This window comes from Stigmatopora nigra, chromosome 18, assembly GCF_051989575.1.
Source record: "Stigmatopora nigra isolate UIUO_SnigA chromosome 18, RoL_Snig_1.1, whole genome shotgun sequence".
Lineage (NCBI taxonomy): Eukaryota > Metazoa > Chordata > Actinopteri > Syngnathiformes > Syngnathidae > Stigmatopora > Stigmatopora nigra.
This window is the reverse complement of record NC_135525.1, coordinates 7811294-7825551: the sequence shown is the minus strand read 5'-3', so window position 1 is coordinate 7825551 and position 14258 is coordinate 7811294. Positions and strand designations below refer to the sequence as shown.

Here is a 14258-nt window from a genome sequence, read left to right as displayed (position 1 = left end):
AAGGCTAAATCGTTGCATTGTGAATGATCTCACAGTATTTTAGTAACAAATAAACCTGCTTAAGTTGCAAAAGGATCTTTCATTTAGTTCATTTTTAGTGTTTTACCGTTAATTCAAGGTGTACAAGTTTGACATTTGTGCTACGTTTACCACATTTACTGGACTATAGGTCGCACATTTTTTGTTACTAATACTTTTGTGTGACTTTTGGTTTGTTTTTATCATTTTTAGGCTATAGATGTCAAAAAAAGAAACTAAACATTACATTAACAGGTGCCTATTAAGACTCTTGTTCTCCATTGTAGTATTTATACTGTTCTTGGTTTATGATAAAATAAAAATTTCCCTCCTTATATAACTTTTCCTCTTCATTATGCATTATTTGGCCAGTGCAAGTTTGTATTCCGCAAAATACAGCAACCGAAATGTGGATTTAAAAGGGCAACATGGCGCTAGGTTAAATTCACATACTCGACTCATGTAGAACAGCATCAGAACCACTGTTGACCTTTCTAACTGCTGACTGCACACACCACGTTTGCTGGCGTACGCTGTGAATATGCTGCGATGGCCGAATGCTAATTTGGTTAGTGGCGTGTCAAATGCACAATAAATCCTCGGGATGTTATCCTTTTTTTTCTTCCTCTCTAACCCGTAAATCGTAAGACACCGGCACGGAAATATGAAAATGTATTTCACATCTTCATATTCCTGGTGTGGCGGGAAGGGCGGAATGGATGTGCTGCTTTATGTGCTGTATCTAATTGAATGTGGCAATATGTAATACGATTCTCCGCAATCTATCAATCGGCGTGTTAGACCTGTTTGTACGGACGTGTCAGCGGGGCAGCCTGGCTTGTTATGATGCCTGAGCACCAATTACGAGGTGATTCTCTACTCGGTACGAGGACATCGGCGGGATACTTGAGGGGTGGTTCCTAATGAGTGAGCATTGATTGGCCGAATAAGTGCGAGAGAATAAGGAGTGGCGGTGTGGAATGATCATGTACCGGGAGCATCGACGAAGGATAATCGCCGTCAACCCTCGCGGTCAAAATGCAAGGGGCGTCTTCAGAAACCGTGACCGGACGTTAGGTCGCCGATCTTTTGGTCGCTGGTCAAATGTACTTAGATATTATACAGTACTTAAATATTAAACTCTCTCATTAATATTATTTTGAGAGCTGGCTTCAACAGTAAACTCTCTGTGACCGGCGACCAAAAGGAACCAAAAGACCGGCGACCAAACATCCGGCGACCAAACATCCGCTGACCAAACACCCGCTGACCAAACATCCGCTGACCAAACATCCGGGAACCAAACATCCGGCGACCAAACGTCCGAGCACTGATAGAAACCAATGAGGTAATGGAAGCAAAGGCAATTGGGAAATATCGTGAGAGACACTGGGAGAGTTCAGAAGGTGGGGGTACAGACTCACCCCCACCCGTCTTTTTCCCCAGCTAACCCCAGATTTCCTCCAATAGTCAACCCCGCCCCGCCCCCAGCGTCCTCCGCCACGCTCACTGTCAGGCCAAACACATGATGAATTGCCCTGTCAACGCAATTCATTCAGGGACCAATTAATTCGGCAAAAATGAACTAGAGTCATCAGTCGCTGGAATACTGGCGGCGGGCAAAGCGCTTTCTAGTCGGAAAGAAAGCGATACGGGCGCGTGTGCACGGGGTGAAGGGAACGGCAATGAGAAGTGGGGCGCCAGGGGAGTGTGCTGGAAGTTCGTCTGGCAGGAATTGGTCATTTAATGCTTTAGCGCACTGAAGACAGGCCCCTATCATAGAAGGAGCCATGACAGGACTCCCCTGGTACTTTATTTATTAATTATCCGGAGTGGCGAGGGGGCATTTAACTGCCTCACTTTGGGCCCGTCAACTTGACTTCTTGTCATTGAGATTCCGTAAACGACTCCTTCAGGAAGCCAGCCGAGTCAAAGCGGGGGAAAATGTAATCATGCGCGCCCACAACAAACATTTTTGTTTGCAATCAGTTGTCACGCCAACGCCTCCCGGAACAACTCAACTTGCATGTGTCGCATCCGTTACGCTAGGACGGCATTTGTAACTTTGATTTTATTTGTCAGTGCTCCAAATAATTGTGTACAGTTGGGTTACATCAACAAGAAATGAAGGATTTCTGATCAAAAGACTGATAATATAAATCGCAATAAGGAGTGTCAATCAAATGTATGATAAAAACAATACAATACTTCTATATAATATTGCTGTCTGCTATTACGATATGTGCAAAATTGAACCCTAATCTTATGATTTCAGCCTTAACAATAAAAATGAAAGCAATTCTGATGATTCCGACAATTCTGTGCGTGAAAACTATTCTTATATTGGTAAAAATCGCAGATCAATTTGATTGGATCATTTCTAAACCACTCGATATAACCATCAAATCGATGAATTTTGCATTGTTTCACCCTTATAACTTTACCTATTATCATACCTGGCTGTATTAGTTTCACCACGGTTTGTCAGAAAATATTTCAAATGTATACTTTTCTTTTGAGCCATGAAAAAGAAATATTTTTAGATTAAATTTGGAATTATTCTTTCTTTTTTATTATCACCAGAGTACAGTATTTACTCAGAGCAATAATCTGCCTGTTTAAACTGGATACTCGATGAGCTCGGAGCTGACCTAATCAAGTCAATCAGCTTGATCTTTTCCCGTTTGTGTTATGCCGACCCGGTCGGTAAATATTTGATGAAAGCTTTTGTTTGGCGTCTCGCGCATCCCGACGTAACAGGAGGATGCCGACCGAGGCAGCAGCTGGGAGGCAGCTACAGTGACGTCAGGTATTCCTTTACCTATTTTTTTTTTTAAATGGACTCACGCCCTATTCACTGGACACCGCAATAACAACAACTGCACTATACAAGAATTCCACTTTTTTTCCTGAAAAAGTTACTGCAAATACAGTATCACTCACTTTGAAATGTAAAAAATGTAGATACTATATATAAAAACTGTATATACTATATATAGCACCAATATTTCTTAATAATTAAACTATTTCTATGATTAACTTCATGTTATATTCATTGAAAATGTGTCTTTACCTAATGAACTGGCTGTTTATCCAAAAGACATAGCCGGCTACAGTATAAGACGACGCCCATAATTAATTAAACGCGACTAATTAGGAACATGAGAGCAGGTGCCAGGCTATGGGCTGACAGCACAGACAACAGGAGGAAGGAATGGAGGAGGAGGAGGAGAAGTAAAAAGTGTAACGTGACGAGGAGGTGGGACAAAGCAACTTTCAAGTGTTTTGTCACATGAACCCTCTGAGGAATTGACGTGAAAGAGAAACAGTAGAGCAAGAGACCATGGAAGAAAAAGGGGGGGTTACTTGGAGAAGAGGAGGAGGGATGCTGATCCTTTTGTCTGAGACTTGAATTTCCCCAATTTGACAATGATGCCAACAAGGGATTTTCCCCCTCATTATATGTTGGAGGGGGAGTGGAGGGAGTTACCTCGTGAGCGTGTCTGCACTCTAGGTCACCATGTGATGCTTTTTTTGGTCATGTTTTGTATCACGACCTGTCAAGATTAAACTGAGGTTTCCTAGGTCGGGGTAATGTCAAATAGATTTTCTCTTGGGAAAAGATTTCAAAAAGGTGAGAGATGTCAGTTACAGTTGCAGTTTAAGTTGTCATTATATACATTTTTTATTGTATTGAGGTGAAGGGGTCCTTTTATTAGCTAGTTCTAACTATTCTAAAATTCTGAATGGTACTACACAATGCGGTAAATATGTTTTCTTAATTTCAATTACATTGTATTTAAACATCTTATTGGACTGAGAGTGAAAAAGGATAAACAATGCATATTTCATAGTTAGTGTGATCATGCAATTTCACGACAAATCGAATCTCACAAATGTACCATTTAAGTACTATGAACGCAAATTTCATTGCATGATGCAAATATATCTTACGGTTGATCCTGGTGGGATATATTAGAATATCTAGATCATTTTTAATATTAATACTTTTTCCTGGTTTGTTCAGTCATAGCTCAATGCTCTTTTGAGAAAGCCACAACCATTGAAAAGCCAACTGCCCTAAACGATGCAATAGGTAACGATACTTTAAGATATAAAATGAGCCCCCCTCCCAAGGCCTTCTTCTCTCTCATTCTTGGCTCTCGACATTTCACAAGTCCAGCTCAGAAGGGGTTTCAGCCTATTTCATCAAAATTTGCAGGCTAACCACTTACAAATGTGGTATGTGATGATAATAACGAGGCTTGATGTCACTTAGCCTTTCAGGTGGGGGCGAGTAGAATAGCAAAACGGGTCCACCGAGAGGTGACAGACACCTCGCTTGGAGCCAGCGCCGCCTCCTCTAACAGCATTATAAATTACAGAAGATCCGATTTGTGTCAGTGGAGCCAAGTGAGGGGAAAATTCTACATCAGCCTATTTATTCATTTACTTACGGACGCCGCTCGGTACGAGCACTTTGCCACGAAACAAATGCTTTCCTTTTCAGGGACACGCCGGAACATTATATATTGGGAGATGAGGTGTTACAGTCTCCTAAAAACAGGTTATGGTACTATAAGAGTTGGTCCATGTCAATGAACTTTGAGGAAACTGATAAAAAACGAACATAATGTTGCTTAAGTCTGACCATCAGTGCAGCATTTCTTCAGAATAACTAATAAAACTAATGAAATTACAGCATAGTTCTCCCAAAACAGAGTTGGTCACCCCAACAATTTGACTAAAACCTCAAAACAAGAGTGTGAAGTTGGGGTAATCAATTACAAGTGACAGGAAATAGATTTTGGAAATGGAGATAGGTCATTTCCCCACTAAAAGCACAACAAGTAATTCAAAAAGATCTAAGTGACTCGATTTGTTCTCCCGTGCAACTTGTTAATTCGTCCAAATAAAAAAAGGGAAGAAAAAAAAAAAACAGCTAATACCGAAGAAGAGATGGCGCCTGGGTTTAATTATCAGGGGACGACTGTGACTGTGCATCATCATTAGTTTGACTAAATAGCGGCGGTCACTGACTCAAGTGGTGGTAAATGGCACAATTAGTGGGCCGAGCGGGGAGAGGTACATTCAATTTGAAAGCCTTCTTTCCTAATCCATCTCCGGTGATCACCAGAAGTGCTGAGCGCTGCGCTTCTTCGCTCGCTGACATTAATCAGCTTCGTTCCCAAGTAAAATCTCAACATTGTAATCAAGAACACGCCAGTGCCAGCAAAAGCCACTGAAAAAATCTGGAAAGACTGACCGTGTCTATCTGGCCAAAACTTTTTTCCAAAACCGAACGGTCAGTACCAGACGCCGCAAAATCTTTCAGCTTCCACACAAAGTCGCTCCTCCGTGTTCCGCCTCTTTTGGCGAACACGACCCCCCCACCCCAAAGTGCCCCTACGCATAATCCCTCACTGTACTGGCTCAGTAACCCCAGCAGGTGCAGTGGGAATCCATAAACACAGCTGGTGCGCCTCAACGCCAACTTACTCCTCACTTTGCACCCTTACCCTCTTTTTTTGTCTGTTTTTTAATTTCCTCCACACAACTTTACCTATGAATGGATTATGTTCTACTAAAAGTCCTGTAGATGGAGGTAATGTAGATCAACTGTGACCTAATACAGCTAATAGGAAAGCCAAGTTGAAAATAAGACAACACAAGAACGGCAATTCTACGGCCTCCATTGTGCATTCCAATTGGTATTTTTGGCAAAGGCCTCTAATGCGGATTGGCCGATTTATTACTGTTAGCAACCATCAAACAATGTCGCCGGTCAACTGCAGAATCAGAGTACTAAATGCTAAAAAATGCCCAACATTGATGTATACTATGGCCAGGTATCAAAAATTCTGGCATTTTGTCTATGTTCATAAACATACTTTGTTGATAAATCATAAGTGACAAAAATGTGTCTAGCGAATTGTTTTCAATGAAATAATATCTTAAAACTGTTGAAATATGATATACGAACACCAAAATGTTTATGTATTTTGATTTAAATACTTAACATTTTTAACACTGCATTCTTTTAACATAATAATGCATTTCTTACCTTATTGTCTTGCTCTTGTTGACACATCATCCAGCGACCAGTCACAATTCCACGTCCTGGTCGGCTTTGCATTTTGCCTCGTTAAAGCGTCATGGCCCCTTCGCCTGTCTGCCGCCGTTAGTCTTGATTGGCCAGGAAATTCACTGCCTCCTGTCTGTAATGAGAGTGGACAGAGGTTAGAACAGCTCAATAAAAGAGATAACCAGTCTTTGATCCAAACAGCCATGCATAACATTCTCGCCGATAACGGATCCGAAAATGTCCTGTCAGGAATTTTGGATTTTAAATTACACCTGATTAACCTGACGCACAGAGACTTTGGCTGACTTGGGCAGAAAAGAAACATGTGGTGGAGTTTTTTGCATGAGCTGATAAAGCTAAGATGGGTAAAGACTCAAATATACTTGGTATAATATCCCATTATTTTTAAATCAAAAGTGTTGAGGGACTTTTGTCATGCACCTGCCATTCAATTCCACATGATGTCATGCAGAAGTGAGAGAACAGACTTTTGGGATGGAGCTCAGTGAACAGATTCATGTCTGCAGATGTCTTCTTGCTTGTCAAGAGGGAAACCACTGCTTGGGAGTTGTGATGTGTTTAAAGCCAAGCACAATACAGCTAAACAACACAATATCTGCTAATTCTTCTTAACGTAACATTGCACTTCAGTTTACAATAAACAATTGTGAAGTTCCAAGAACAGTATGTTGAATTTTAGTGCTCTAACTGCTTAATATGGCTCTAAAGAATAAGGTAAGAACTTTAAAACTAAACTATTCAATTGCCCTTAAATGGACTAATTTAAAGTTGAAGTGGGCATAGCAATTAGTTTGAATTTTTCTGTGGAAAAGTTGTTTTTAAAGAGCAGTAATTCTTGATTATCTTGCAAAACATGGATGAAGGTGCAAAAAACAAAGAATGCTTAAGAATATCAGTTGAATTCCTTCATATTGGTGGCAAGGAGAGAAACCAAAACCTGTAATGAATAGCTTATAAAAGCTTTGAGTTGAGAGGAAATTGTTTAGCTATCCCTGACTAATGGTGTTACATTCTATTAATCTCTTGTTCGCTCCATTTCAATTTGGAGGATGTTTCCGACATCTTCACGCATTGTCTCGAAGGCCGAGGAAATACCATGTTTTGCAGCCTCAATCTTGTGGCACGCCACTTTAAAAAGGAGGCATTGCAATTAAACAATTAAGGGTGGTTTATCTTTGCTTTAACCACACAAACACCTGTTTGTGACCATAAAATATTCAGTGATCTGCTGAGGTTTTAATGAGTCCAAGTTTTACATTTGCAGTTGAAACGTTTATGTTCGAAAACAAAGTCGTACTTGACGTTATTTTTAGCGACTGCATTTACACAAGCCAATGCGCCCACAATTGGAGAAAGATTACAGTAGCGCTTAAATATTCCCGATAACTTCAATTACACTCCCTGCAGAATTTATTTAGCCGAGCAAGCTAATGTTAATCAGCATTGTATTGGGGTTAATCTAGCCGGTTATTACCAATTTGCTCAGCGCAACGGATGCGACCGTGACGAAAAGAAAAAAAAAGGCGTAAAGGGGTAGCAATCATTTCCCCAATCACGAGCGTGATGGGTTATAGACACTAAATGTTTGAGAGCAAACCATTTTCTCTCCAGCTGGCCTCTTTATAGATCATGAAAATATACTACTTAAATCAAAGGCAGACACACAGCGGCAGCCCTGCTGTTCAATAATGACTTTTGTATTGGAGATCATCTACCGAGGCTATCAGTCATGTCGAGGCTCCACCACTCTGGGGGGAAAGCTAACAGAAAAGCGTGACATATAAACTACCTCCTACTTGTGTTTTCCCCTAATACATACAAATGGCAGTGTCATACTAGCCTGATGCTTTACACTAAAGCAAGTCAATATAGCAAATTGTTCCAAATTCACTGTCTGGCATTTTCGCAGTTGAAGACTCCCTCGGTTGAGCTGAAAACGTACAATTGACCCTAACCGCCTCGCCGAGAATGGTGCAACATTAGGACCTGAGGCAACGTGTTGTCATCCAAATGAGAGAAGTTTATTTCCCACCGCCTAGCGTTTGTCCCACCAGTCGGCGGGCGATAAAGCTGGAACGGAATGGCGGCGGCGGCGGGGGGTCGAGTTCCGCACATGTGGTCGGTCGGGAAGGCTTGGCCGCCGCCCAAATGTCTGCCCCTGCCTTCTGTGCAGAAGCAGTCGGGGAACGCGGGAGGTTGACAATATTGAGGTACAAATTTCCTCTAATCGGAGCGTGATGGTCTACAGGTTCCAGAGGGAAGGCGAGCTGCGGCAGCGCAGTGCCAACACGAGCCAAGATGGATGCAACGTCAGCAGGTGGGAGGGTGACTGGAGGTGAGGTATTACAAGGGGGAAAAGGAAGGCCGATTTTTTTTTTTCCAGGGATCCGAGACCTTTGCTGGACCGTTCATGTGTGCTCTCAGCAGGTCGGCGTTCAGCCCTGAAGGAAGGAGCCTGGCAGACAACGGCTGCCGACCACATGGACGAGCAACTTTTACAACTTTAAAGCCTCTTATTGGACAGAGATTAATTACCTGGACAACAAATGGCAACTTGTAAAACTGACTTTGAAACTAAAGGTCCGGATTTCTATCTCCACTTGTGATAGGTTGAGAATCAAAATGTCTTTACATACACAAAAAGCCTTAAAAAGGTCATATTTAGTGTGTAGATACAAAATAAATTCTGGTGGTGTTCACCAGAATGAGTTTTGTACCTTTCATTCAAAAAGAATTGTATAATTTTATAATTTTTAAAAGGTTTTCTGGTATAGTATTGAGGATCTTGGAATAAGTTAAAATTAATAAAACAAAATGCATGTCTACTAAGGAAAAATACAACTTAATAAATCACTTCTGGAACGAATTGATTTCCTAAGTAGTGGTACTACTATATCCAGCATCAGGGGTGAAAATTGAAAAAACAACAATATGAAGATGTTCATGAGAGCAATTACTTTGACTTAATTCCCATTTTTCATATGGGATTACAGTCATGAGCGTAAAAGACTGGCGGACTCATCCGCCTGAGCGATGTACTCTGCTGAAGCGGCCTTGCGGATAAACCAATTTAAACATTCATCACATACTTGCTGTCTTGCGATGATCCTTTCATTACGCCGCCCCAAATTTGAGCCTAAGCTGGGAATCACGGGTCAAGAGGAGGAGCATCGAGAACTCTTAACGCAAAGCTGTCAATTTAAAGTTTCAATAAACATGAAAGTTTTTTGCTCTCGTTTGTTTAGGTGTGTAAAATATTGTGTAGACACCCATATAAAGATGTTTCACACGTGTTAAGTGATGGACAACAAAGTATTTCAACAACGTTTTGGCCCGCACAATCAGAAACAAATGGAAAAGTGGGAAATTATTACCATCCATAGAAAATAGTCCATGATTATTTGGAAACAGATACATTCTTGCTATGCAGAATCAACTGGAAAGTCAACTGAAAAATGTAAATGACTCTGGGTTAAACTTTGGAGGAACCAAGGATATAACCCAGCATTCCCCAAAAAATGTCAACAAATCATAGTTAGCCTGTTGTTGGACAGTTTGTTACATTTAAAATATATATGCATCTTGCTAAGTAGTCCTAAACCTGAAGTGACCTCTTCGTTGCCAATATAATATCCTTTCTTACACATATATATAATTGCAGTAAGACACACACTACTGGCATCGCATGAGAGCCCATTCTAGGAAATGTTCCAGCTCCAAATCCGAGCTAAGCATGTGAGTACACCCGAAGCCATTTTCCATGCACTTTGAAACGGGTCAGAACAACACCAAAGTGGACACGTTAACATGAAAAAGCAAGAAAGCAAGGAAGACTTGTATGGTCTCAAATGAGCAGAGTCGGGGGCATTTGCCAGGACAGAGGGTGGATGTACAAGCAACCCCTTAAAGAACAAGAGAGAGGAGAAGGAGGGGAAGGCGATATCCATAGCAACAGTGGAGTCCCCAGCTGTCATGTTTGGGTTACGATAGGTGCTGCGAGCCTTGGGACCACTTAACCTCGGCCACACTTCAACTCAGGAAGTGAGGATGCTTGAAATGCTAAACTTTACACCCCCAAACCCCCACCTTGCATCCCAAACAGGGGTGGGGGATCTTGTGAAATAACAGAGGGAGCTATGCAAAGAGGTCTGTCTTCAGAAATAATTAAGCATCAATGCTCTGGGATGTCACAGAAATGATGAAAGGAAAAAAAATGATATTAAGCTAAGCATATAAACACAATGAATCCTCAGTTTATCACTGTATGTCCTTGAGAATGTTTGCTTGTTGACATTTATTGTTGCCAGGCTCTATTTTACAACATGAATTAATACATGATTTAAATCCGTATTAAATTCATGATGCAGTGGGGGAAGCCCTTGTGTATCAGGCTGGATTGTCAAAATAAAAGAGTGCTTCGTAAATATTTCTATAAAAAGAGTAAAATTAAGCACTTTGAACTGTCTGCAATATTCTAACTCTTCCATTTGATTACAAGTGACTTGATGCTGCATGGATGAATTGCCATAAGACACTTCATTTACAGAATTGATAAAATATAAATATATTTTAAAGATTGGAACACAGCTTGATAAGTAGCACGTTGGTTTTTTTTACATTAGACGTTGAAAAAAGTGGTCAGATTACTTTATAGAGGACCGCCTGCAAAACATTAATGGAATAAAAAATATATATACACTAGACTATGGAATCTTGATTAATATCAACATGGGTAAGCCCTCTTTGAAATTCATATTTAGGTTTGATGAGAGTCCAGATCACATGACAAGAAAAATCCCTATTTAATTGAGAAGAATTGACATATATCAGAATTGCACACTAATTTTGTGACAAACCGTGACTCAAATTGGCCTTAAATTCCCATGGCTTAAACCTTGTTGAAACAGTTCCTGACTTTGTATCCATTGAGGGCTCTCTGCTAATACAGTATAGTCAAAATGGGAGTTATTGTTTTGCAAGTAAAACTGCATCATTGTCCCTGCACGACAGTCCCCGTCTGGGCCTGAACGACCATCTAATCAAGCTCCCAGTTTCACTGCAGCTGCTTTACAGCGAGCGACGGCGGTGACTCTGACCTCTGAGGGGCCCGCCTTCTGAGCCCCCCCTCCCCATCCTCCCTTTTGCTCCTTGGGGACCCTTCAACAAGCTTTAGAGGCCAAATGAGGTGTAAGTCTATTAAAAGGGAGTTTGTGTGTAGATCGCAGTCCCTCTGGGGGCGCCAGCTTTTTTTTTTTTGCCTTATCATTCAGGTGCAGCTAATTTCCGTCTGCTCGACAAAACCCCGCCCACCCTCGCACTAGAGGCCCGCTGCTAGAATTTCAAATGATGAGCGTCTCTCGGCAGAGGCAGGTGATTTATTATTAGAACACCGCGGTGACACAAAGAGACGTAGATTTAATGGCGTGGAGTCTTATTCCGTTTCGTGCGGCTGGGCCGTGTGCACCGATTCATTTAAGAGACTCATAACTGGAGTGCAAATATCAACGTATGCAAATGAGGCGGGTGGCCATTTTAAAAAGTCACTTTGAGAATCAATACAGGGGATGTTACAAATTTCATTACTACCTTAACTTCAACTGGACCTTTACAGGTTTTTCAAGCAAACCATGAAACCAGTTTCACTGCAACCTTGACGTATGGATGTAGTCAAGACTAAGATTCGGGACTATAATCTAGACTGAACCAAATATTTCCCCAAACCATAAAAATCAAGACTTTTATGGGTGAAGGATAAGACCAAGACCAATGCAGATTCTTTACTATACAAGAGCTTTCCAAGGCTTTCAAAATTTGGTTTCGAGTGCACAAAAGTACTTCAGCCACCCATCCATAGTTAGCAGAGCATTCCACAAAATAGAAAATCTTATCAATTCCTACTGGTGAGACAGTTAATGGGCCATTAAAAAAATACAGTCACATTTTGTGCTTGCATTCTTATCTGCAGGCTCTGTGGATTTCCAATAAGTTAAAAAAATGCCGCAATTTAAAAATTCAGAATACAATTAATTCCCAATTGACAAAAAATACTCAGAAAAACACTTAACTGACATTCACTTAACAAATTTTCACTATATTCTACTAAGGTCCACCCACGTTTATCCCACTTACAGCCACTCGGGGACATATTTGCTCAGTATGTGAGGATTGCTGCAATATGTTGGGATGTATCAACCCCCTCCTTTTGGGCAGAGTAGCATCTTTTCCCGATCAAGCGCTGACAGAGTTTGTCAGAAAGAGAACGGGGTCAGCGGTGCAGCATTAACCTCAGGGAGGCCATCTCTGCGCAGTGCATTAGTCACACTGGGGATGGGGGGCCAGTAGAGGGGTGGTGGGATGGGGGTCGTAATAGATTATTGACTGGCGGGCAGCGGCCTGCGTCGCACCATGTGGTCCTAAACCTGTAGTGACCTCTTCATTGCCAATGCGGGGAAAGGCCCACCTCTAAAAAACTCACACATAGCACGCTTATAATTCTCCAAAGATGGCAAATAAGAAAGATAAGCTTTGTTTTGCATGTTTTGTTAACAGGACCAAAATGGCATATTCACTCCTGGCTATAAAATAGCAGTCATCAAAGAGAAAAGTGCTGAGGGGGAAATGCAAAAAAACAATTGCTTCCACAAGTTAGAGGAGCTAATTAAAAAGGCAGGCAATTTCTCTCCAACAGTCACACTCAGGAACCTTAATTGAAATCAAAATGGATGGCGTTCGGAAGGAAAATACTAGCAGGTTGGTGGAGGTGTCACCATTTTACTGGTCTGACTGGCAAATGGTGTTTTATGATAATTAGATTTGGTTTACATTTTCTAAGGACTAATGCAACTATTCAGGTTACTTTAATATTAGGGAAAAAGTACAAAACATGGAAGGAAATCTACAGGGGGGAGAAAAAAATTCTGTATGACGTGTCCCAATTCTTTTGTATTTTTCCTCTCATAACACGGTACTTGAACGTATGATTTCCCTTTGGCTCAGTAATTCATCTCGGAACACTAATTTACCCCCCGTTGTCAGGCCTGCATGGGCATGATGCTGAATTTCTAATGGGCTAATTGCCCAAAAAAAGTAGCATAGCTATTTTCAGACTAGTTTGTTTGTCTTCCGTCAAGAGTTTACCCTGTAGGGGTAGAATATCCGTATGTTGTCTTTATAAAACAGGGCTCCCATGAACGTCCTTGAGCTGGAAAGTCAAACTGTTTTGAGGTCAACTGTTTCTCAACGGCTAATTATTAATCAGCTCATACCTTGCCATTAAGAGTCCAAGAAAATAAATTAATAAGATTATTTTCTGCTTCCAAAATAGGATTATTGTCATACCAATATATGAGATCAAATTATAGCCCACAAAAATTAGACATAGAAATGTTTATATGTTATGATTTGATCCCACAATAAAAAAATTGTATCATCTATTGCTTATTGGCAGCATTTAAAAAATAAACTATTACTTTAGTCAATGTGTTTTGTCATTGATATTTGTTTATAGCTATAAAGTCAACCTCACTGTATAGTAAATGGCTTAAACATTTTTAAAGACTGTTAAAAATACCCCAAATAACTCTGCATAGTTGATTAAATATGTCAATATTGCTCACATTGATCAAGCACAAAAATGTTTACTTCATTTCTTAAAATTGCCCACTTCTGGTATAAACTATATTAACATGGGCCCACTTTAATGATCATGAAAATCCATGCAGTCTTCTTCAAGATGCCATGAACCTGTCAACATGGTTGTGCACATTCTCCAAAAGAGATTGAGAATACGAGGCTATCAGTGGGTTGTACGTGACATTGACTGGTGGAGCTCTTTGCTGTTTAAATGGGGGTGAGGGGGCTGCCTTCTGAGCTTTCCCTCCTCCACCAGCAGGCCTATAAGACTGGTAAGTGGCAGTGATGAGACACTGTCCCTAGTGCCTCTTTCCACTGCCATTCCCTTTAAATTGAAACAGAGTCCGGCAAATAAATGCCACGTTCCGAGCCGGGGAAAGGTGGTGGGTTGTGGGCTAACGCCTGGTTGGGGAATTGGCTTTAATTTGCTCTTTTTTTCCTTGTCTATATGATGAAGAAACAGGGTCAACGGGCATTCATTTATATCGTGTCATAAGGCTAG

General features: G+C 41.0%; 1 protein-coding gene across 3 annotated transcripts in view; it reads right to left on the bottom strand.

Moving 5' to 3' along the window:
* fbxl15 (F-box and leucine-rich repeat protein 15) overlaps positions 1–14258 on the bottom strand; it is a 103276-nt gene that overhangs the window by 83560 nt on the left and 5458 nt on the right. For all 3 annotated transcript variants that reach the window (XM_077739364.1, XM_077739363.1, XM_077739365.1), the window contains exon 5: positions 6083–6236. In XM_077739364.1, the coding sequence (XP_077595490.1) occupies positions 6084–6236 (153 nt within the window). In that variant the 3' untranslated portion in view covers position 6083. The remainder of the gene's footprint in view (positions 1–6082; positions 6237–14258) is intronic.